The 21687-nt window shown below is 43.8% G+C and overlaps 1 protein-coding gene across 1 annotated transcript; it reads left to right on the top strand.

Moving 5' to 3' along the window:
• The first annotated feature begins 218 nt into the window (after positions 1-218).
• Positions 219-20828, top strand: LOC126948453 (nmrA-like family domain-containing protein 1). Its single transcript, XM_050780255.1, has 5 exons — positions 219-333; positions 7959-8197; positions 10787-11036; positions 14757-14947; positions 19608-20828. Exons 1-5 carry the CDS (start codon positions 294-296, stop codon positions 19785-19787), a joined length of 900 nt encoding a protein of 299 aa, XP_050636212.1. The 5' UTR covers positions 219-293; the 3' UTR covers positions 19788-20828.
• The last annotated feature ends 859 nt before the right edge of the window (positions 20829-21687 follow it).

Here is a 21687-nt window from a genome sequence, read left to right on the forward strand (position 1 = left end):
AACCCAGGGGGTGGAGATTGCGGTGAGCTGCGACTGTGACATTGCACTCCAGCCTGGGCAACAAGAACAAAACTCCATCTCAAAAGAAAAAAAAAAAAAAGAAAATTGAAAATTGCAGTGTCACAGTGAGTAAGCAGGCTAGTGGTAACAGGAACAAGGAGAGGCACAATAAAAGGTGTGGTAATTGGAGTGGGTTTATAATTCTCACCTGAGGAGAAACACAGCATTTCGGCTGGTGTTGCTGCTCCAGGGAAAGTTCTTCTACTCCACCGACTCTCTCTTTTCCTGGTAACATGGCCAGCAAGAAAGTAATTACAGTGTTTGGAGCAACAGGTAAAAAGTCTTTAATTTTTAGGCCCTGCTGACTTTGCTCACTCTCTTGTCTTCCTGTTTGTAATTTCAGAGCCTGCAAGAGTGGGCTGAACAAAGAGCCCTTTGGAAGAAATTTTTTAAAGTATCCTATTGCTTTAGTTCTTGATGTGGTAAAGGGGTGGCAGGATTTGATTTGTAACTTGATCTCAGCAGGACAAGGACACTGACGTTATCTCCCTTTCCCAATCATGGGGCTAACTTGTTGGTGTAAGTTTCGTTTCAACATAAGCTATATTCTGAAGTCTTCTCTCCACTCACTTCCTAATAAGCAAAAGGTACAAGTGTGAGACGCCTGTGGGTTTGTAGTGAATATCCAGCGCCTGACCAATCTTCCAGGAGGTCTGCAAGGATGGAGTGTGCGGGGAGTTTACCTTCCTGGCTCCCTTACAGTTTGTTCCTCAACAGTCAGAGCCATCTTTGCACAATGTAAATCAAATCAAGTTATTCTCCTTCAATCTATTCTCATTTCAGCCTCCCAAGGATCCATGTGAAACTGTCAGATCATGTCAGGTCTCTGCTCAAAACCCTCTAAAAACTCCCAGCCCCATGGCACTCCCAGTAAAGTGCAAAGTCCTGCTAATGCCCTGCAACAGGGCCTTGGAAATGCCTTGTCAGACCTCTCTTCCTGCCACTCTTCCCTCACTTTGCTTCATTACCCTGGCTTTCTTGCTGTTCCTCCAAAACACCCCCACAGTACAAGGCTCTGGCCTTTGTATTGGCTGCTTCTTCAACCTAGAATGATCTCCGTCTGTTACTATCTCATCTTGAATTGTAGTTCCCGTAATTCCCACATGTCATAGGAGTCACCAGGTGGAGATAAATGAATTTTGGGGGTGGTTCCCCCATCCTGTTCTCGTGATAGTGAAACGGGAGAGTTCTCTGGTCCCCTGCCACAAGATGTGCGATGGGGGTGTGGCTCTCTGTTCTGCCACTGCAAGCTCAAACCCTTTAAGGGAGGGGGAGCACGCATACAGGCAGGTGCAGGAACTGGGGCAAGTGCTTTTGGGCTTCCGCCTTATGGCAGCATCTAAGGGTGGGTGTCTATAACTTTCAAAGCCCAAGTGTGCATGTATTACAGTGTACCCTTTTAGCCTTGCCATCCGCAAGTAGTTTAAGGGTTAACCAGCTCAGTGAATCCTCTGCCTTTTTGCAAAAGGAGGGGGCTAGTGTGACAGTTTTCTGTATCCCAAGCTCTCATCCAGCATCCCAGAAGAATCGGGTCACACATGGACTTGAAGGATGAATGCAGGGGTTTTATTGAGTGGTGAAAGTGGCTCTCAGTGGGATGGATGGGGAGCTAGATAGGGGATGGAGTAGGAATATGATCTTCCCCTGGAGTCTGGCCAATTCTCTGAACATCCCCAGCCAAACTCCTCCTGACATTCCTTCTCTTCTCTCCTCTGCTGCACCATTCTGTTGTCTGTCTCCTCGTCTCCTAGTCTGCTTCTGGAGCCTGGGGTTTGGGGCTTATATGGGTACAGGATAGGGAACATGGCAGGCCAAAAGGCAACTTTTGGGGTGCAAAAACAGGAATGCTTATTTCTCACTTAGGGCAGCAGGTATCCAGGTTTGAGGGTGGGGCCTTTGCCAGGAACTGCCCTCTTCTACCCAGTATTTCCCTGTCTCCTGTTCGTATCAATAGTGAGTTAGTTCTCACGAGATCTGGTGGTTTTACAAGGGTCTTCCCCCTTCACTGGGCACTCATTTTCTCTGCTGCCACCCTGTGAAGTGGTGTTTCCTGCCATGATTGTAAGTTTCCTGAGACCTCCCTAGCCATGTGAAACTGTGAGTCAATTAAACCTCTTTTCTTTACAAATTACCCAGTGTTGGGTATTTCTTCACAGCAGCGTGAGAAAGGGCTAATACAGTTACCCATTGCTTTCTTCCTCATGTCATTCAGGTCTCTGGTTAGATGTTACCTTTTCCATGAGGACTTTCCAGACCTCTATATTTGAAATTGCAACTCTGCTTCCACCCTGCCCATGTCTGGCTCCCTTCCTTACTTGATTTCTTCTATTTCTGCCTGTCTTTCCACACTAGAATATAAGCTCTATGAGAACAGGAATTTGTCTGGAGGAAGTCAAGGGCTAAAACAGGAAGCAGAGCGAAATAAATTATCAAAAATCAACAGTCAAGTATGATATTAAAAGGAGAAGAGGCGATGGGGTCAGGGATGACTCTATTAAGCGTTAGGGTGATGGTAAAGATGTTGGCTTTTCCTGAAAGAGAAAAGTGATCAAAGGGTTTGGTTTTTTCAGTGTGTTTGTGTTTAGCTACAGGGTCTCACTGTGTTGTCTGGGTTGGAGTATAGTGACTCTCACAGGAGCCATCATAGTACACAGCCTCAAACTCCTGGGCTCAAGTGATCTTCCCGCCTCAGCCTCCCAAGTAGCTGGGATGGCAGGATTGCAACAGCATGCAGGCATTAAAGGATTTTGAGCAGAGGAATGACATGACTTTGGTGTTAAAAGGATCATTTTAGCTTATGCTTTGTGAAGGGACTATAGGGGGTAAGAACTGAAGCAGGGAGACCTGTTAGGAGGCGGTTGTCATAAAATAGGCAAGATGATAGTAGCTTAGACCAGGGTGGTAGCAATGAGGTTGTGGAGAGTGGTTAGATTCTGTGGAGGTTTTAAAAGCAGAGTTGGCAGGATTTGGTTTTGGAGCAGACATCAGGGTTAAGAAGGGAAGAGTTGAAAATGACTCTAAAGTTTTATGGCTTGAGTAACTGGAAGAATGAAGTTGAGATTCACTGAAATATGGGAGACAGTGGGGAGGAGGAGAAGGTCAGGAGCTCCTTAAACTTGAATTGGTCTCATTAAACTTGAATTGCCAACTAGGCATCCAGAGACTGGGGAGGCAGTTGGATAAGATTTTTGGGAGAGGCCAGTCACTCTATTAATTCTGTCTCCTAAATCTCTCTCAGATTTTTTCCATTCTCCCTCTTAGAAGCTTTTTCCACACTCATTTGCCTTCTCTCCATGTTCTACCTTTAAACAGAATCATCTTTCAAATCTGATTAATTTTTCAAACCTTGTAGCCAGCTACTACCACCTTGTATCACATTCCCGTTCTCCTTCATTACTGCCCAAGATGTAAGCCCCTCTAGTTTTTAGTCTCAACCCTATATTTCTCCATGCATCCTTTCCCTGACCCCACATCTCAGACTCCCTTGCCTCCAAAACCTTCTCATGGTACCCTTCTGTTCCAACATCAACATCTTGCTAAATGCCCCCTCAGCCTCTTTGAATAAATGGTCACTTGACTTTTCTCTCTCAATCCTTCCTGCTCATCATCACCACATCCAGTTAATCACCAAAATCCTGTTGATATCATCTTGTCAAGGAAAATAGTGAAAGACTTTGAAATGGGAAAAAAAGACTGGATGTCCGTGCCCAAGGCACCATTATCAGTTTTGTGAGCCTTTCCTTGTTTTTAAGATATTTATAACTCTATAAATTGTAGCAAATACATAATAACGCAACAGATTCTTAACCATAGAAATGCAAATGAAGGCCAGATGCAGTGGCTCCCGCCTGTAATCCTAGCACTTTGGGAGGCCGAGGTGGGCTGATCATGAGGTCAGTAGTTTTAGACCAGCCTGGCCAATGTGGTAAAACCCCGTCTCTACTGAAAATACAAAAATTAGCAAGGCGTGGTGGCGCATGCCTGTAGTCCCAGCTACTCGGGAGGCTAAGGCAGGATAATTGCTTGAACCCAGGAGGTGGGAGTTACAGTGAGCCGAGACTGTGCCATTGCACTCCAGCCTGGGCAACAGAGCAAGACTCTGTCTCAAAAAAAAAAAAAAAAAGAAATGCAAATGAATTGTGTCTGGTAGACCACAATCGATCATTGCCTAGAGGATATTGACTGGTTTTGTCCCTAATTGTACATTCGTTTTAGCATTTTGGCATTCTTGATTGCCTACATATATGTGTGTTCTTTGAATTTTTCTTATAACATTGTACTGGTTCCCTCATTAATTAATGAGTTAAATAGAATTTTGACACTTTCATTTTGTGTGTGTATAAATTATTATTTACTCTTTAAAAATGTATCCTTTAATATTCTGAGTATCTCTTAAATTTGCCTTATTCCCTCCACCTGAATAACCCCTTCTAGCACAGGTCATCATCAACCTTTACCTAGATTATTTTAAAGCCCACTAATTGTACCCTTGCCTGTGGTCTCTCTATCCTATTCCACACTCTCTATTAACCAGAGCGCTTTCCCAGCGTGTAATTCTGAACATACTGCTTAACTTCATAAAATCTCCTGTTCCCAGAACAAAGTGCAGCCCTGTAGACCTATTTTACTTCTCTAGCCTCATGTGTGACATTGACCTGCAGTTCTCAGTCAGACTGATTTCAGTTCTCTGAATTCACTGCCTTCTCTCTCACCTCTGGAATAAAGCACTTGCAATCCTCTTTGCATGCAGCACACTCCACATGCCTCTCCTAATTCTTGCCTGTTCTTTAGGGCTCACTTCTGTTACCACTTCCTTCAGGAAGCCTCCCTCTAGTCTGGGTTAGATGCTCCATTTAAGTCCTCCTCTGGAGCCTGTATTCTCTCAATCCCTTTCCCCCTCCCCTAATAGCACATATTACATGGTATTATAATTGCTCTTTAATGATCTCCCCTGCTAGTCTGTAAGCTCTGTGCAGGCAGGTGCCACTTTCAGGTTTGAATCCTGAAATCCTTACCTAAGCAGCTCTAGGATCTGGGGTAAATCCTTGAACTCTTTAGGCCATAATCCAACCTATTAATAATGTCTTTCATAAATTTTATCGTATATCCAACATGTTCAAACCTGCTATTGTTTACCACTACATCCCCAGGGCATAGCACAGGATGTAAGAGTCATTCACAAACATGGTCCCAGGACAATAATAGAAACTTTCCTATAAAAATCCTTTTCAAGGACCATGACCCACCCCACCTACTCCAGCACCCCCCACCCCCCTGCCAAAAGCACAAATTATACTCAAATAGAAGGTACTTCAGTTTGTTTAGGTTTTTATTTTATAAAGTCAGAGTAAAATATTCAACTCACCTGCTTTTTAATTGTGAATGATTCCATATAATGGCCATCCTAGGAGGGATGAAAAAAGGTTTTGTTTTATTTTCTCTAATTTATGAAGAAAAAAAGGTTTATTTGATTAATGATTCTAGTGGCTGGGAAGTTCAAGATTGTGCATCTGCATCTGATGAGGGCCTCAGGCTGCTTCCACCCATGATAGAACGTAAAGGGGAGCTGGCATGTGCAGAGATCACATGGAGAGAGAGAGGAAGCAAGAGGAGAAGGGTGGAGGTGCCAGGCTCATTTTAACAACCAGCTCTAAGGAACTAATAGATGAGAACTCACCCCTGAGGGAGGGCATTAATCTGTTCATGAGGGATCTGCTCCCATGACCCAAACACCTCCAATTAGGCTCCAATATTGGGAATCACATTTCAACATGAGGTTTGCAGGGGACAAATATCCAAACCAGCACCCAGTGTTCTGCAATTTCACAGTGATGTGCATAAAGTGGGAATTCATTTGTCAATGTATTGGGCACTCAGTGACCTCTCAATTTGGAAGCTCAGTTAATATCCTTGGACTCAGAGAAATTACTATTTTCTTAGATAATTTCAATACCTCCATCTGTTTTCTCATTCTGTAATTCCCCTGGCTTGATCTTCTAATTATTTTCCTCCTTCTTGCTTGCTCTCTTTCTCTTGTCTCTTCTTCTCCTCTTTTTGGGCTGATATAGCATCTGGAATGCAAAACCTTTTCTAATCTCAGAGGATATTAATTCAGAGTCTTGCTCTGTCACCCAGGCTGGAGCACAATGGCGAGATCTTGGCTTACTGCAACCTCTGCCTCCCGGGTTCAAATGCTTCTCCTGCCTCAGCCTCCCAAGTAGCTGGGATTGTAGGCACTCGCCATCACACCTGGCTAATTTTTGTATTTTTAGTAGAGATGGGGTTTTACTATGTTGGCAAGACTGGTCTCAAACTCTGACATCAAGTGATCAGCCAGTCTCGACCTCCCAAAGTGCTGGGATTACAGGATTAAGCCACTGTGCCCGGCCCCAGAGGATATTAATTCTTTTTAATTTTTTTATTCAGTTCTCTGGACTGTTTCTGTTTCCATCAGTTTGTTTATTTTGGGTTTGCCTTTCATGTTGGAGGCTTTCCTCAAACATATGATGAACTTTGACTGTTCATATTTACTAGTAGACAATTTACTATGAAATTTACTATGAAACCCTGTGTGCAAAGACAGAGCTCACTGAATAACCCCTGACCCTCCTATAGGGTTATCAGTGGTGTATTAACTGGGGTCCCACAAGAAACAGGTGCCACACTCCTTCAGAGAAGCTGAGAACAATTTAAAAACAGTGGACAAGGAAGACAGCAATAAGGAAAAAGTAAGCAACAAGAGGAAGGAGAAAAGGGCAAGAGAGATGACCAGAACTTGGGGACAGTAGCGATGTGAAAGGGGTCATCTCTCTTGCCCTTGGGTCTCTGGCTGATGTCTCTCATTGCCTAGACCCAACCTGAGGGCACGAGAGGGACTCCATGAGGATCAACTGTTGAGTGCACTAAGTAGAACAGAGAAAGTGAATATGGAGGTGGAAGCACAAAAAAGTATCCAGGACAGGTATCCAGCCAATGTGATGGAGGAGCCCAAATGTTAGTAACCCAACATAGCACCTGGCCTATATCACAGGATATTCCATAAATATTTGCAGGGTGAATAAATCAGGCAAGTAATGATCATATCATAATCGGCCTCGAATGTGGTAAAAAATGTTTACAAGTTTTTAAATTTCTAAAAAAATATAAACCAGGGCCAGGTACAGTGGCTCATGCCTGTAATCCCAGCACTTTGGGAGGCCGAGGTGGGTGGATCACCTGAGGTCAGGAGTTTGAGACCAGCCTGACCAACATGGTGAAACCCCGCTTCTACTAAAAATACAAAATTAGCTGGGCACATGCCTGTAATCCCAGCTACTCGGCAGACTGAGGCAGGAAAATCGCTTAAACCCAGGAGGCAGAGGTTGCAGTGAGCTGAGATTGCACCATTGCACTCCAGCCTAGGCAACAAGAACAAAACTCCGTCTCAAAAAAAACAAACATATATATATATGTGTGTATATGTGTGTGTGTGTGTATATATATATATATATATATAGAGAGAGAGAGAGAGAGAGAGAGAGAGAGCGCACAGGAACTTCTTTTGATGAATTGTCTGAATAACCCCAACATAAGATCTACAACCGGGTAAAAGTAGAATAATTTCCCTTGTTGAATTTGGAGAACCTGTGGACATCCCTAATTTTGACACCCTGCTCACTTGCCCTTCTTGTTGCCTCAAGCCTCTCCCACTTCTCTCTTCCCATGTCCTCTGCAAAAATGCCTCCTAAGAGGCCACAAAGAACTTAGTTTGAAAGCCATGGGGATATGTGAAGTGCCATGTAGCACCCTCTGAAGTAGGTACTACAGCAGCTCTACTCTGAATCATGGGATTTCTGGCCTTCTTTCAGTGAACATTCTTCTTGATCCTTCCTGTGTTTCTTCTTCCTTTGACCCTGCAGGAGCTCAAGGTGGCTCTGTGGCCAGGGCAATTTTGGAGAGCAAAAAATTTGCAGTGAGAGCAGTGACCAGGGATGTAACTCGACCAAAAGCCCTGGAGCTCCAGCGCCTTGGAGCTGAGGTGGTAAAAGGTGACCTGAATGATAAAGCATCCGTGGACAGTGCCTTAAAAGGTGCCTATGGGGTCTTCTTGGTGACCAACTTCTGGGACGCTCTCAACAAAGATAAGGAAGTGTTTCAGGTAGAAACCAAATTCTTTCTTTTTTCCTTTGAGCCCTTTCCTCTTACTCTCCCTAGCAGCTTCTTTCCTTCCTAGAAGGGGACAGGCCTTCAATCTGGGCAAATATATGTCTTACATCCCCTTTGGCATTTATAAAAAACATGTACTTTAAGTACTTGTTAAAGGTATCTTTGTAAAATTAATGTTATGTAGCATCTGTCTAGGTCTCAAGACCTTGAATATTCCAGAGTGACCGTTTAATGAAGCTAGTCATTGGATTATGTACTTCTCACTATTTGTTTGTACATGGCATGGGGGGTGGTAGCAAGGGTATCCCCAAATTTGAGGCTAGTCTGAGAGTGAAACGGAAAGAATAAAGATGTAATTTACACTTCATTTACACTTCAGATAGATAATTTGGGGATGGGAACATAGAAAAAGAAATAAATGAGCAAACAAACCCACAGTAAATTAAATTCAGGGAAAATGAAAGTTTGTAGAAAAAGTAAACGTAGGCTGGGCGCAGTGGCTCACGCCTGTAATCCCAGCACTTTTGGAGGCCAAGGCGGATGAATCACCTGAGGTTGGGAGTTTGAGACCAGCCTGAACAACATGATGAAACCCTGTCTCTACTAAAAATACAAAATTAGCCGGGCGTGGTGGTGCATGCCTGTAATCCCAGCTAATTGGGAGGCTGAGGCAGGAGAATCGGTTGAACCTGGGAGTTGGAGGTTGCAGTGAGCCAAGATCGGACTATTTCTCTCCAGTGTGGGCAACAAGAGTGAAAGTCCGTCTCAAAAAAAAAAAAAAAAAAAGAAAAAAAAAAGAAAAAGAAGAAATAAATGTAACCATAGAATATCACATAACTCAGCTTCAGCTGTGTGTAAGCACTAAATATTGATCTAGCCAAAAACAATGATTGGGAGAATGAAAAAAGGGAATTGTGTATATGTGTGGTGGTGGTGGTGCTGGTGGACAACGTGAGTGAGTAAGAGAGGAGACAGAGCGAGTGAGTGAGAGAGAATAATTAAATCCTCATCTTTCATAGTAGGAATTTAGTTGATGATATTTCAAATTGAAAAAATCGAGAATTAGTGGTATAAACATTTACAAAAATAAACAGCTAAATGAAATTGAAGTGTTACTTCTGGAGAACAGTAATCAGCATGGGGCACAGGGAACTTATTTTATTTTATTTGTTTTATTTTATTTTTTTAGAGACAGGGTCTCACTATGTTACCCATGCTGGTCCTGAACTCCTGGGCTCAAGTAATCCTCCCATCTCAGCCTCTTGGGAATTTCTTTTTCACTATAAGATCCGTTCCCTCCCAACCCATGACAGTACTATTTGAAATTTTAAACTATGTATGTGTATACATTTGAGAAAAAATGAAGATTACATTTAAAAAAATATAATGGATGGTATTAGCCACTTGAAGAAATGGTACAATTCAAACAATCGAGAGCAGGATCAAACTGTTCCAGGAATGTCTCTTGAATTAATGATACCATTCACAGCCTGTGTTTTAGTGATAAACTCTGGAAGGGCTTATTTTAGGAGACTTGAATTCTACTTCTGATATTCACTTACTAGGAAACGGAGGGGCACAAGTCACCTCTCGGCTTCACTTCCTGCCTCTGCTAACCCAGGTCAATTATGTCTTCTCTGCCTGCTGCATGAGGTTTTGTAAGGAAAAGTAAGAAAGAAAACGCAAAAAGGAAGGAAAAAAAGAAGAGAGAGATGAAAGTGCTTTGGAAAATTTGGACCTAAAAACACACAAAAAAGAGAATATATATACTTATGTGTTTGTGTGTGTGTATGTACGCCTCCATTATGCCCTCAATATCCAAATGGTGTGTAGATATAGTCCATTACTAGACACAATTATAGAAAATAAATAAATGCGATTGCAGTTGATCACAAAGACACTGAGCCCAGAGAAAAAGGCCATCTCTTCCTGGCCAGTTGCCACCAGGTTGCTTCTTAGCTTCAGACAGGTATCTGGGGTTCCTTTCTCCTCTGCCCCCTCCCTAATTTCTTATTCTACTACTCCCCCACCTCCGGTGTTCTGCTGACAGCCCCCATGGGAGCAGGCTGAGGAGTTGGGGGTTTTGGAGTGGAGCCTCTGCTCAGCAATGCTGGTGTGGTGGCCTCTCATAAGGTAAATTGAATATATTTTGAGGCTGGTAGAGCTTCCTCTCCATAGGGATGAGGGTAATAAGAAAAGGAGCGGGTGGACCTGGCGCCGTGGCTCAGGCCTGTAATCCCAACAGTTTTGGAGTCCGAGGTAGGCAGATGACTTGAGATCAGGAGTTTGAGACCAGCCTGGCCGTATGGTGAAACCCCATCTCTATTAAAAAATACAAAAAACTAGCTGGGCGTGGTGGTGCCCACTTGTAATCCCAGCTACTCGGGAGGCTGAGCCAGGAGAATCACTTGAATCCAGGGGGCAGAAGTTGCAGTGAGTGGAAATCATGAGACTCTGTCTGAAAAAAAAAAAGCAGGGGGCAGGGAGGGAGAGGGGAGTGGAGGAGATTCTGCTCTGAATATCTGTCCGAATGCAAATACAAATACAGCGGCCTATATGAGGATTTACTTTTGACCCTCAGGGGAAGCTGGTGGCAGACACCGCCAAGCATCTGGGTCTGAAGCACGTGGTTTACAGCGGCCTGGAGAACGTCAAGCGGCTGACGGATGGCAAGCTGCAGGTGCCGCACTTTGACAGCAAGGGCGAGGTGGAGGAGTACTTTTGGTCCATTGGCATCCCCATGACCAGTGTCCGCGTGGCGGCCTACTTTGAAAACTTTCTCACGGCGTGGCGGCCCGTGAAAGCCTCTGATGGAGATTACTACACCTTGGGTAAAACGAAATGAAAGCTCACCGGGCACCTGGTTGCCCTCCTCTCCACTCACCTGCCTCCCTCTTTCCCTTCTTGCCCCTCTGCAGTGGACACCTACCATTTGAGTGCCTTCTATGTGTTTAGCTCTGTGTGAAGTGCTGAGAGGGATGCCAAATTGTCCTAGGCTTCTCTAGGGCACTACACTAAATTGCTCTTCTAGGGCAGAGAACTAGATCTGGGATCAGAAGCACAAAGGGTTACATTTCCAATCTTAACATACTGAGCCTCCTTAATGTAAGTACTGGAGTTAGCTATGTGACCTCCAACCTCAGTTTCCTCAGGTTATTTTTATTTTTATTTTTTGAAATGGAGTCTTGCTCTGTCGCCCAGTCTGAGTGCAGCAGCATGATCTTGGCTCACTGCAACCTCCACAGCCTGGGTTCAAGCGATTCTTGTGCCTCAGCCTCCTGAGTGGCTGGGATTACACGCACCCGCCACCACACCTGGCTAATTTTTGCATTTTTAAATAGATACAGGGTTTCACCATGTTGACCAGGCTAGTCTCAAACTCCGGAACTCAAGGGATCCGGCCAACTCAGCCTCCCAAAATAATGGGATTACAGGTGTGAGCCACCATGGCTGGCAGTTTCCTCAGGTTTAATGGGAAAATTGGACAAGATGACTTTTTTTTTTTTTTTTTTTTTTTGAGTCTGGGTCTCTGCTGCCCAGGCTGGAATGCAGTGGGTCTTTCGCCCATACTGGGTTTCATTGCTCACTGTGCAGCCTCGAACTTTTGGGCTCAAGCATCCTCCTACCTCAGCCTCCTGAGTAGCTAGGACTACAGGGGTATACCATCACATCTGGCCAATTCTTATTTTATTTTATTTTTGTAGAAATGGGGTCTCTCTTTGTTGCCCAGGCTGGTCTTGACCTCCTGGGCTTTAGTGATCCTCCCGCCTCTGCCTCCCAAAGTGCTGTGATTACAGGTGTGCGCTACCATGCCCAGCCTCAGGATGACTTCTAAGAGCCCTTCTAGCTCACCCATCTGACCTTCTGTGGCAACAATGGAGGAAAAGTGTTCTTCTGATCTGGGTCCCATGGTCAGAATTAGAGCTTAGAGGGACTGTGACCTGCCTGGGAGACAGGTTCCCAGGCCCTGCCTGCACAGAGTCCAATTCCATAGGTCTGGGTTGACACCTGGGAGTTTTAACAAGGGCTCCAGGTAATTCCAATGCTGCTGGTCCACTGGCTGGCATTCCCCTTCCCTTTGGGGACACTTTCTGTGGCCATGGTCAGAGGTGGCCTTTGTGCAGTAGATGGAATGTGGAAATACCAATGACAACAATTCAGGCTTTCTTCCTTGATTCAGAATTAACACTCATCAGAAGCTGGGAGGGGTGGCCTGTGGTCCCAGCTACTCAGGAGGCTTAGGTGACAGGATCGTTTGAAATAGAATGAGGGACGGGAGGGTAGTAGAAGGTGAAGTCAGAACTAACAGAGGGTCTGGTTGTGTAAGCTTCGTAAACAACTAGCTTTTCCTCTGAGAGACACAGAGAGCTATCAGAAGGTTCTGAGCAGGCAGGGCCAGGTGCGGTGGCTCACGCCTGTAATCCTAGCACTTTGGGAGGCCGTGGCAGGCAGATCACTTGAAGCCAGGAGTTTGAGACTGGCCTGGCTAAGATGAGGAAACCCCGTCTCTACTAAAAGTACAAAATTTAGCTGGGTATGGTGGTAGGTGCTTGTAATCCCAGCTACTGGGGAGGCTGAGGCAGAATTACTTGAACCTGGGAGGCAGAGGTTGCAGTGAGCTGGGATTGCACTACTGCACTCCAGCCTGGGTGACACAGCGAGACTCCATCTCAGAAAAAAAAGAAGGTTCTGAGCAGATGTAACGTTCACCTGAGCTGAGTTTTTTACAGGGTCACTCTGATTTTTATGTTGAAAAGAGACTATGAAAGGGCAAGAGTTTGGCCAGGCGCGGTGGCTTACACCTGTAATCCCAGCTCTTCGGGGGACTGAGGCTGGTGGATCATGAGGTCAGGAGTTTGAGACCAGCCTCATCAAGAAAGTGAAACCCCGTCTCTGCTAAAAATACAAAAATTTGCTGAGCATGCGTGCCTGTAATCCCAGCTACTCGGGAGGCTGAGGCAGAAGAATTGCTTGAACCCAGGAGGCGGAGGTTGCAGTGAGCTGAGATCACGCCACTGCACACTCTAGCCTGGGTGATGAGCAAGGCTCTGTCTCAAAAAAATTTTTTTTTCATATTTTTAGTAGAGACGGGGTTTCACCGTATTAGCAAGGATGCTCTCGATCTCCTGATCTCGTGATCCGCCCCTCGGTCTCCCAAAGTGCTGGGATTAAAGGCATGAGCCACTTCACCTTGGCTGTTATAGCATTTCTGACAGCCTGCCTGGACAACATGGTGAAACACTGTCTGTACTGAAAATACACAAATCAGCCTGGTATGGTAGTGGGTGCCTGTAATTCCAGCACTTTGGGAGGCCAAGGCGGGCGGATCATGAGGTCAGGAGATCGAGACCATCCTGGCTAACACGATGAAACCTTGTCTCTACTAAAAATACAAAAAATTAGCTGGGTTTGGTGGCAGGCGCCTGTAGTCCCAGCTACTCAGGAGTCTGAGGCAGGAGAATGGGGTGAACCCGGGAGGCAGAGCTTGCAGTGAGCAGAGATCGCGCCACTACACTCCAGCCTGGGCGAAAGTGCAAGACTCCGTCTCAAAACAAAAACAAAAACAAAAAAACAAAAAAACAAAAACAAAACAAAACAAAACAAAACAAAAAGAAAGGGCAAGAGTGGAAACAAGGAGACAAATTTTGCAATAACTCAAGTCACGAATGATGGTGGCTTGGACCAGGGTGGTAGCATTGAAGATGATGAGAAGTGGCCAGATTTTGTACATATCGTGCATATGATTTCCAAAGAAAAAAAAAACAGGATATGGGATGTGAGAGAAGTGTCAAGGCTGACTGCAAGATTTGTGACCTGAGAAATCAGAATGATAGAGTTGCCATTAGCTGAGGTGGGAGGCTGTAGGGAAGTTGTTGGGGAGTGTAGTTCAGTTTGGGGTCTGTTGAGTTTAAGATGTCTATAGAACAGTCAAGTAAGGATTTGAGTACGTAGTGGGACACATGAGTCTGGAATTCAGCAGAAGTTTTGGCTGGAGATATGTTTAATCATATTTTACATACAGCAGATATTTAGTAAATAGTTGCTCTTGTTAATCAATATCCATACACTGTAGTATTCTCTCTCTTTTTTTTTTTTTGAGATGAAGTCTTGCTCTGTTACCCAGGCTGGAGTGCAGTGGCACGATCTCGGCTCACGGCAACCTCTGCCTTCTGGGTTCAAGTAATTCTCCTGCCTCAGCCTCCGGAGTAGCTGGGATTACAAGCACGCACCATCACATCTGGCTAATTTTTGTATTTTTAGTAGAGACAGGGTTTCGCCATGTTGGCCAGGCTGGTCTCGAACTCCTGACCTTAGGTGATGTGCTCGCCTCGGCCTCCCAAAGTGCTGGGATTACGGGTGTGAGACACTGCACTCGACCTGTAATTTCTCAAACAAAACCTTGTAACTGTGTATAGGTTGTGGCCACTGGGTTTTACATTGCCTTCCCACACCTTTTGTTTAAGTGATTGATTAGTTTGGGTTGGTGGGACCTACCAAGGATGTGATATAATTAACTGCTTATCTTTTTCTATTTTTTTTTTTTAAATTAGCTGTGCCAATGGGAGATGTACCAATGGATGGTATCTCTGTTGCTGATATTGGAGCAGCGGTCTCTAACATTTTTAATTCTCCAGAGGAATTTTTAGGCAAGGCCGTGGGGCTCAGTGCAGAAGCACTAACAGTACAGCAATATGCTGATGTTTTGTCCAAGGTTTTGGGGAAGAAAGTCCGAGATGCAAAGGTGAGTTCTTAGGGGAACATCCATGTGATCACAAGAGACTACCTTGGTTAACATTCCACTGACTTACAAATTTTGGTAGACTGTGGATTTAGGCAGGATTGAACTTAAACTTTCAGAAGAAATTGAGAAAGACTGTGGTTGCATAAATCTAACTTCGTTGATTGCAGCAGTAGAATCTCTCTCATACGGCTTTATTTCTTTGGCTTAGGGTTAATTGACTTGTAAAAGTAAAATTACTTTTGAGTGGAAAGAACTTAGAATGTGAAGATTGAGATACAGCCTTTTCACACACACAATCCCAACTCCTCTCATAAGCCCTTGCTGCTGACCACTTCGGTCGGCCAGAACTAGCTGATGTGGAACAAGGCACTTAGCTTCATTGAGCCTCAGCTTCCTCAGTCGCAAAGTGGGGAATGATAGTATCTACTTCGGGTGTTCCTGTGCAAATTACAGAGAATATATTTAAAGGGCTTATCATAGTGTTTGGCACATAGCAGTGATGTATCGAGTCTCTGTGATGAACCCAGTGCTACTTTAAGGAATTTGCAGCAAGGTTGGAGTGAAAATGTTGATGCCCATCAAGTCACCATGATCATTATAACACATAACTCTATAGGTGCTTAATTGTGTTGTTCAGACTATCAGTGCTATAGGTGACCAGAAAACAGTGGAAGAAGGTTTCATGGAAGACGTGGGCTTGAGTTGGTCCTTGAGGGAACACGACTGTGTATAGATAGAGGGGGCACCAAGAAGGCTGGCCTGGCTGATTCTAGAATAAACACAACAAAAAAGAGGCAGTATGGGAAGGAGGCAGATTCTGGCTCTGCTCCGATCCTTGGTAATTTACTTAACCCCTCTCCATCTCAGTTTCTTCATATGTTCCAAAAAAAGTTGTTATACCTCCTTCATGGGATCATTGTGAGGATGAAATGAGATCTGTACAGCAGGTGCTTGGCACTGGGTCTGGCACTTAGTAAGCCCTCAACAACTGATCATGCTATAAATCATGCAGGAATGGCCTCCTTGTGTGGGTGGCTGCCTTCTTGGGCTTGGGGGTAAGTTATTTTCTCCAAGGAATTGTGCCTGGCCAGGACAGACTTTTTACAGAAGAGTGAGAATTAGTGATATTGAGCATTACCAGCCATTTCCCCAAGCAGGTATTGATAAGAGGAAAGGAAAAGAAAACAGGCTGTTTTCAGGGTACACTGATAGAGTTGAGTAGTTCCAATAGAGACCTTATGGCCCACAAAGCCTACAATATTTATGTCTAGGCCTTTAAAGAAAAGTTTGTTTCCCAGCACTTTGGGAGGCCAAGGAGGGTGGATCACAAGGTCAGGAATTTGAGACTAGCCTGGCCAACATGGTGAAACCCCGTCTCTACTAAAAATACAAAAATTAGCTGGGCATGGTGGTGGGCACCTGTAATCCCAGCTACTGGGGAGGCTGAGGCAGGAAAATTGTTTGAACCCAGGAGGTGGAGGTTGCAGTGAGCCAAGATTGCGCCATCGCACTCCAGCCTGGGTGACAAGGCGAGACTCCGTATCAAAAACAAAACAAAAATAAAAAATAAAAAAAGGTTTGTTGACATATGTTCTAGAACATTTCCTAGAATTAGGAATAGAAGTTTGGATCAGCAGCTCTTGTGCTTCTAGAGGGGGTATCTAGATTCCCAATTCAGCCTCGGGTACTGAAGTTGTGAGGAGGCAAAGGATTTTTTTTTTTTTTTTTCTGGAAAACCAGTGTAGGAGTCAATCCAGCCACAAAACCACATCTGGTTATCTCATTGAAGCCACACACACATTTCTTGGAGAGATTAAGTTACTCCTATACCCAAGAAGGCAGCCACCCACTCAAAGATGGGCTCACAAGAGGATCTGCAAGGTTCCTTGTACCTGGGTGCACACTTACTTCTCAGTGACCCTTCTCCCAGGCCATTTGCATTTGGGTCATATAATCGTTGTGTCTCGTGGGTTTGAACCCTGTAAGGAAGGAGAGAGAGAGTGTGAGTGTAGGGGATGAGTGTGTGTATTGATTCTCAGAGGATGCAGTAGACATTGTTCTGAATTGCTCAGAACCTTCCAAGCATCTGTTAGTCACATACTTGGTCCCTGACTCTTCTTGGTATACAAATTGCTTTATAATGCAGCTGAAGCTCCTCTGGCACCACAAGCTGTAGGGGATCAGAGGCTGGAACTTCTATAGAATGGTCTGACAATTCCGGGGAAGGGTACATCTCGCCACAAGGTGGCGCTCCAGCCCTCACGGTCTGACTTCCTCCCAACTCCTCAAGGGGGTGTGAAATGTCTGATTGAAACTGTCTAACCCCCAAAGGAAGATGGTTTTCTCAGAAAGTGAGACACAACAGAACAGGCCTCTTTCCTTCAAAAATCTGCAGTAAAAGAATTCCTTATTTTACTGAAGTATATTTGATATCAAAGTTATGGACAAAAGAGCGACTCAAGGAGACAGACATGGAAGAATCTTCCATGCTTCTCACACAGACTTCTATTTCCAAACTCACTTCAAATTGTCAATGTTTTTCTGATTTCAAAAATAGCAAATACTTATTGAAGAAAACTTAGACAATTATGAAAAAGAAAATACAAATCACACATAGTTCAATCTCTTAGAGATAGCTACTGTTAAGATTTGACAGATTTTCTTGTCTTTTTCCAGTATATGTATGTATATATAGGTATTATATATACATACGTATATTATATTTATTATATGTATTATATATACATACGTATATTATATTTATTATATGTATTATATACACATACGTATATTATAGCATATACTTACATATTTATTGTATTAAATATATACATATGTATATGTATATATGTATATATTTAATACAATTATTGTATGTATATTTTATACATACAATACACATAATGTATACACAATAATGTATTAAATACAATAATTGTATTTAAATTGTATTTAAATAAATACTAGCATCTATTAGTCATATACTTGGTCCCTGACTCTTCTTGGTATACAAATTGTTTTATAATGCAGCTGAAGCTTCTCTGGCACCACAAGCTGTAGGGCATCAGAGGCTGGAACTTCTATAGAATGGTCTGACAATTCCGGGGAAGGGTGCATCTGGCCACAAGATGGCCATATTATTGTATTCAATATATACATATATACACATACTTATATATACATATACATATGTATATATTGAATACAATTAAAATAACACTAAATATACCATTTTGTTTCTGGCCTTTTCAGTTAATGATAATTTTTCTATTTTGTTAAACTTCTCCAAAAACATTAAACTGCATTATGCTCTGATAGTAGATGTACCACAATTAATTCTACCATTTCTCTATTGTTAGCCATGTAGGTTGTTCTTAATTTTCTCATTATTATGAATGCATGTGACAATCATCACTTTACCTAAGTTGTGTCTGTCACTTTTTTAAAGGCCAAGTAAAATTGCAAAGTCAGAGTTTATCTCTGAGGGCAAAAGACAGATTATACTGGATCCAATAGAAATGATTTTAGCTAATTCAGTAGGGGGGATTATGGATCTAGTTAGTATTAGAAAGGATTCAAGGAGTGGATTTTATGGAAGGTGACAGAAGGCAGCTCAGTTGGTGTGGGATGGGCTCCATTTCTGCTTGGGCCTGGCCTTGGCAAAGGCTGGGGCAATTGGAGGTAAAATACAGACCTCTAACCAAGAAAGGGAGCAAGTATGGATGGGCCATCAGCCAGGTGAGAAGGAGAGCCTGGTGCCAGAGATGGGGGATCTTGACACCACATGGAGGTCCAGGTGGGTGGACGGTTTCAGAGGGCTGGTAGGGCAATATGAAGAGGAAGTGTAGGCAAAAGCACTGCGAGGTGCTATTCACATGAAGGCTGGTACAGATCTATAGTACCTTATTGAAAAGGCTTGGGGCCAGAAACAATTCAGCTTTAGGAATCTTTCAGCTTTTAGATAGGTTATTGTCTACATGTATTATATAACATCACCAGCAGGGGCTGGAACAGGAACCTGTAATCAAACACATCTGTATCTCTGCAGGCAAATATTTGAATGTTTCCACTAAATGGTATAATTAAAGACCGTAAATAGCTTCACATAGTTAGATCAGGTTTGCCACTAAATTAGTTCAAAAAGGTCAGTTTGCTGCCAAATGGCTTATGGGGGGAAAAAAAAAAAAAAAAAAGCTTTAGAGTCTCTTGGATTTTGGAATTAGGCTAAAGAATTGTGGACCTGGCTAGGTGCTGTGGCTCACACCTGTAATCCCAGCACTTTGGGAGGCAGAGGCAGGTGGATCACCTGAGGTCAGGAGTTTGAGACCAGGCTGGCCAACATGGCAAAACCCCCATCTCTACTAAAAATACATAAAATTAGTCAGGTGCGGTGGTGGGTGCCTATAATCCCAGCTACTCAGGAGGCTGAGGCAGGAGAATTACTTGAACTCGGAGGGCAGAGGTTGCAGTGAGCCAAGATTGCGCCACTGCACTCCAGCCTGGGCGACAGAGCGAGACTCCGTCTCAACAACAACAACAACAACAACAACAACAACAAAGAATTATGGAACTCTATCATCATTAAGGTGAATAATGTCATTTCAAACTATTTTAAGTATGGGCTATAACATTTTCTGTCTTTTTATTTGTTCTTAAAAAGATTACCCCAGAAGTTTTCGAGAAGCTGGGATTCCCTGCAGCGAAGGAAATAGCTGATATGTGTCGTTTCTATCAAATGAAGCCGGACCGAGATGTCAAGCTCACCCACAGACTAAATCCCAAAGTCAAAAGCTTCAGCCAGTTTATCTCAGAGAACCAGGGAGCCTTCAAGGGCATGTAGAAAATCAGCTGTTCAGATAGGCCTCTGAACCACACAGCCTCTTTCCTCTCTGATCCTTTTCCTCTTTACAGCACAACATTCATGTTGACAGAACATGCTGGAATGCAATTGTTTGCAACACTGAAGGATTTCCTGCAGTCCCCTCTTCAGTAGTAAGCACTGTGTTGGTGATAGGACCCAGTAATCTGATTCACATTTAACTTGCTAGTTAGTGATAAGGGTGGTACACCTGTTTGGTAAAATGAGCAGCCTCGGAACTTGGAGCTTCTCCCCTAACACTAACGGGAGGGCAGATTATACTGGGATTTCTCCTGGGTGAGTGATTTCAAGCCCTAGCGCTGAAATTCCCCTAGGCAGCTCCAGTTTTCTCAACTGCATTACAAAATTCCCAGTGAACTTTTAAGTAGTTTTAATTTTAAAAAATGAACATCTTTGTAGAGAATTTTCTGGGGAACATGGTGTTCAATGAACAAGCACAAGCTCTGGAAATGCTAAAATTCAGTTTTGCTTCACGATTGGAAGTTTATTTTCTGATTCATTCATGAAGTCATCTATTGAGCCACCATTCAGTTATTTGTCTGTTAATTCCTTGATCCTTCATTTATCCATTCTGCAAACTTTTCTTGAGCACTAGCACGGGTGGCACATTTGTGGACTTCGCTTCATTCCTATGTGTTTTCTTCTCAGAGTGATCCCCTCTCAGAAAGGCTCCTTTCCAGTTTGTGGTTGGGTTGGAGTCAGGTCAGGGCCAGAGGGCCCATCTCCCCATTTAGCTCTAGGCAAAATCCAGGGGATCTGCAGTGGGGAGTGGGGACAGGAAGCTGGAGGGAAGGCCTGTGAAGGGTAGGGATGTGGCAAGAGGAGGTGACAGAAGGACCCCATAGGACCTTCCTATATCTCTGGCTTAGCATTTTTTACATCATATTGTAATCGTCTTATTTGCTAGTTTTCTTTCTTTCTGTGAGTGACTTACGCTCATCTTATCCCAGTGCCTGGTACATAATAAGTGATCAATAAATGTTGATTGACTAAATGAGTAAATAATCAATTCTATTATTACAAGAAAAGAGTGGCCAGGCACAGTGGCTGATACATATAATCCCAGGACTTTGGAGAGGCTGAGGTGGATGGATGGCCTGAGTCCAGGAGTTTAAGACTAGCCTGGGCAACATGATGAGATCCTGTCTCTGGAAAAAAAAAAAAAATTAGCCAGGCCATGGTGTTGTGCTCCTTTGGTCCCAGCTACTCGGAGGCTGAGGTTGCAGGATCACCTGAGCCTGGAGGTTGAGGCTGCAGTGAGCCGTGATCGTGCCACTGCACTCCAGCCTGGGTGACAGAGTAAGAACCTGTCTCTAAATAAGTAAATAAATAAACAGGTGCATTGCTTGTGTGTATTGGGGGTGTGGTTCTTACTCCCCCAAAAGAACTAGCAACTGCTACTTTTTAAGGGCAAGAGATTGGCCTCTTCTGGGAATGGAGGATCCCCCACTATCCAACGTGTGATGATAGAAGCCCCTAAGCAAGGACAGAGATGGTGGAGCCTGTGTGAGAGCCCTTGGCCTGGAATCTCACTCAGGAGAGGGAGACTTGGTGGTGGCAAAAGATAGCCTTTTCTGTTTTAGAGCTCCAAGTGGTAAGTGTTGAATAAATGATGTTGAAGTTGTTGCAGACAAATTTTGATTCTTGGGGGGCAATCACAATTGAAGTGCATTTGAGGACCAACCCCTCTCCTTTTCAAAATACCAAGCCCCCAGCAATCAATTCAGTGCAACTTAAGTGCTCAGCCCTGGGAAATGGGCCTGGATAAATTTCTAAAAAGGGAAAAGAAAAAGAAAAACAAAACCCTAAACTAAAAATAGGTGACTTATTGCTCATCTGGGTGGGCCAGATGGGAAGAATG

This window comes from Macaca thibetana, chromosome 2 (assembly GCF_024542745.1).
Source record: "Macaca thibetana thibetana isolate TM-01 chromosome 2, ASM2454274v1, whole genome shotgun sequence".
Classification (NCBI taxonomy): domain Eukaryota; kingdom Metazoa; phylum Chordata; class Mammalia; order Primates; family Cercopithecidae; genus Macaca; species Macaca thibetana.

Excerpts from the sequence above, each read along its gene's own strand:
- LOC126948453 (XM_050780255.1), top strand. The coding sequence starts at position 294 with ATGGCCAGCAAGAAAGTAATTACAGTGTTTGGAGCAACAG. Across the intron at positions 334-7,958 it reads TACAGTGTTTGGAGCAACAG|GAGCTCAAGGTGGCTCTGTG; the intron begins GTAAAAAGTCTT and ends TTGACCCTGCAG. Across the intron at positions 14,948-19,607 it reads AGAAAGTCCGAGATGCAAAG|ATTACCCCAGAAGTTTTCGA; the intron begins GTGAGTTCTTAG and ends GTTCTTAAAAAG.